This window comes from Dipodomys ordii, unplaced genomic scaffold (assembly GCF_000151885.1).
Source record: "Dipodomys ordii isolate 6190 unplaced genomic scaffold, Dord_2.0 Scaffold128, whole genome shotgun sequence".
In the NCBI taxonomy this organism is placed as follows: Eukaryota; Metazoa; Chordata; class Mammalia; order Rodentia; family Heteromyidae; genus Dipodomys; species Dipodomys ordii.
The window spans coordinates 1,371,620-1,372,658 of record NW_012267344.1 but is presented as its reverse complement, the minus strand read 5'-3'; the positions used below and the strand labels follow the sequence as shown (position 1 = coordinate 1,372,658).

At 57.4% G+C, this 1,039-nt stretch overlaps 1 protein-coding gene across 1 annotated transcript in view; it reads right to left on the bottom strand.

Annotated features, from left to right (window-relative positions):
• Positions 1-449: 449 nt before the first annotated feature.
• The window catches only part of Klhl18 (kelch-like family member 18), a 17,333-nt gene continuing 16,743 nt past the window's right edge, over positions 450-1,039 (bottom strand). Inside the window, exon 10 of the mRNA XM_013030228.1 lies at positions 450-479. Coding sequence (XP_012885682.1) covers positions 450-479 — 30 coding nt within the window. The remainder of the gene's footprint in view (positions 480-1,039) is intronic.

The window sequence follows — 1,039 nt, the reverse complement described above, 5'->3', positions numbered from 1 at the left end:
CTTTTCCTGCCCAGGCTGGCTTTGAACCTCGGATCGCAGCCTCTCCGGTAGCCAGGATGGCAGGTGTGAGTTAGTGGAGCCTGGTTAAAGCTCCGTCTTGCTGGTCAGTCTGCCAAGGGCTGGAGAGGAGTTGGGCCCCTGGGATGGGTGAGTGGATGGATGGAAGAGCAGCGCAATGGCGGGACAGACAAGGTTACCATACCAAGCTAGCCCCTGGCTGGTTTAAGTTCTGGAGGTACAAAACTGCCCATGTGCTCCAGAAATGTCACAATGGGGACATCTATCTAAGGACGAGGAAGGGCCCAAGAGGGAACTTGGGGGCAGGTAGAGGCTGTTTTCCTGCCGGTCAAAAAGGAATGTACGTGAGGAGGGGCGGGGGGGGGGGGGAAGGTGTTTAACCATAAGGTTGTTCAGGACCTTCTGCACGACCTGGGAAGATCGGCAAGAATTCAGAAGCCGATGGTGACAGAAGAGTCCTCCTAGGATGGGTGTGGAGGGAAACGGGTTAAAAGGGAGCACCTTGCTGCAGGACCGGCTGGGGGGGGGGGGGGGGGGAGAGAAAGGGCCGACTCCAGATGTGCCGGGGCTCGGAGGGAAAACCAAAAACAAAGAAAAACAACAACCACAAATCAACCCAGTGGCCCTGTGAGGCCTGGGGACCCCCCGGGGATCCAAAGGTGGGGCCTGGCTCCTTCCGCGCGGACTTGCCTTTGAGGGTCTTTTATGTTATCTTCGTGTTAATTAAGACAAAAAATAAAAATAAAACACAATGATGTTCGTTTCCAAAGACAGGTCTTGGTAGTTGCCGTTTCTTTCGAGCGTTTCCGTTTCCTCCCGTCCCTTCGGTTGCTTCTGGGCAGGGGAGGGGGGGGGCAGCGACGCGGTCGCGGGGTTAGACGCGGGGAAGGACTTCCTCGGTCCTCCTTCGCTTACCTGGACCCCAGGATTAAACGCAAAAACAGAAAAAACAGAACGGAACACCCCCCTCCGCGTACCTCGCGCGCGGCCGCCGTGAGCACGGGCCGCGGGGCCGTCCTCT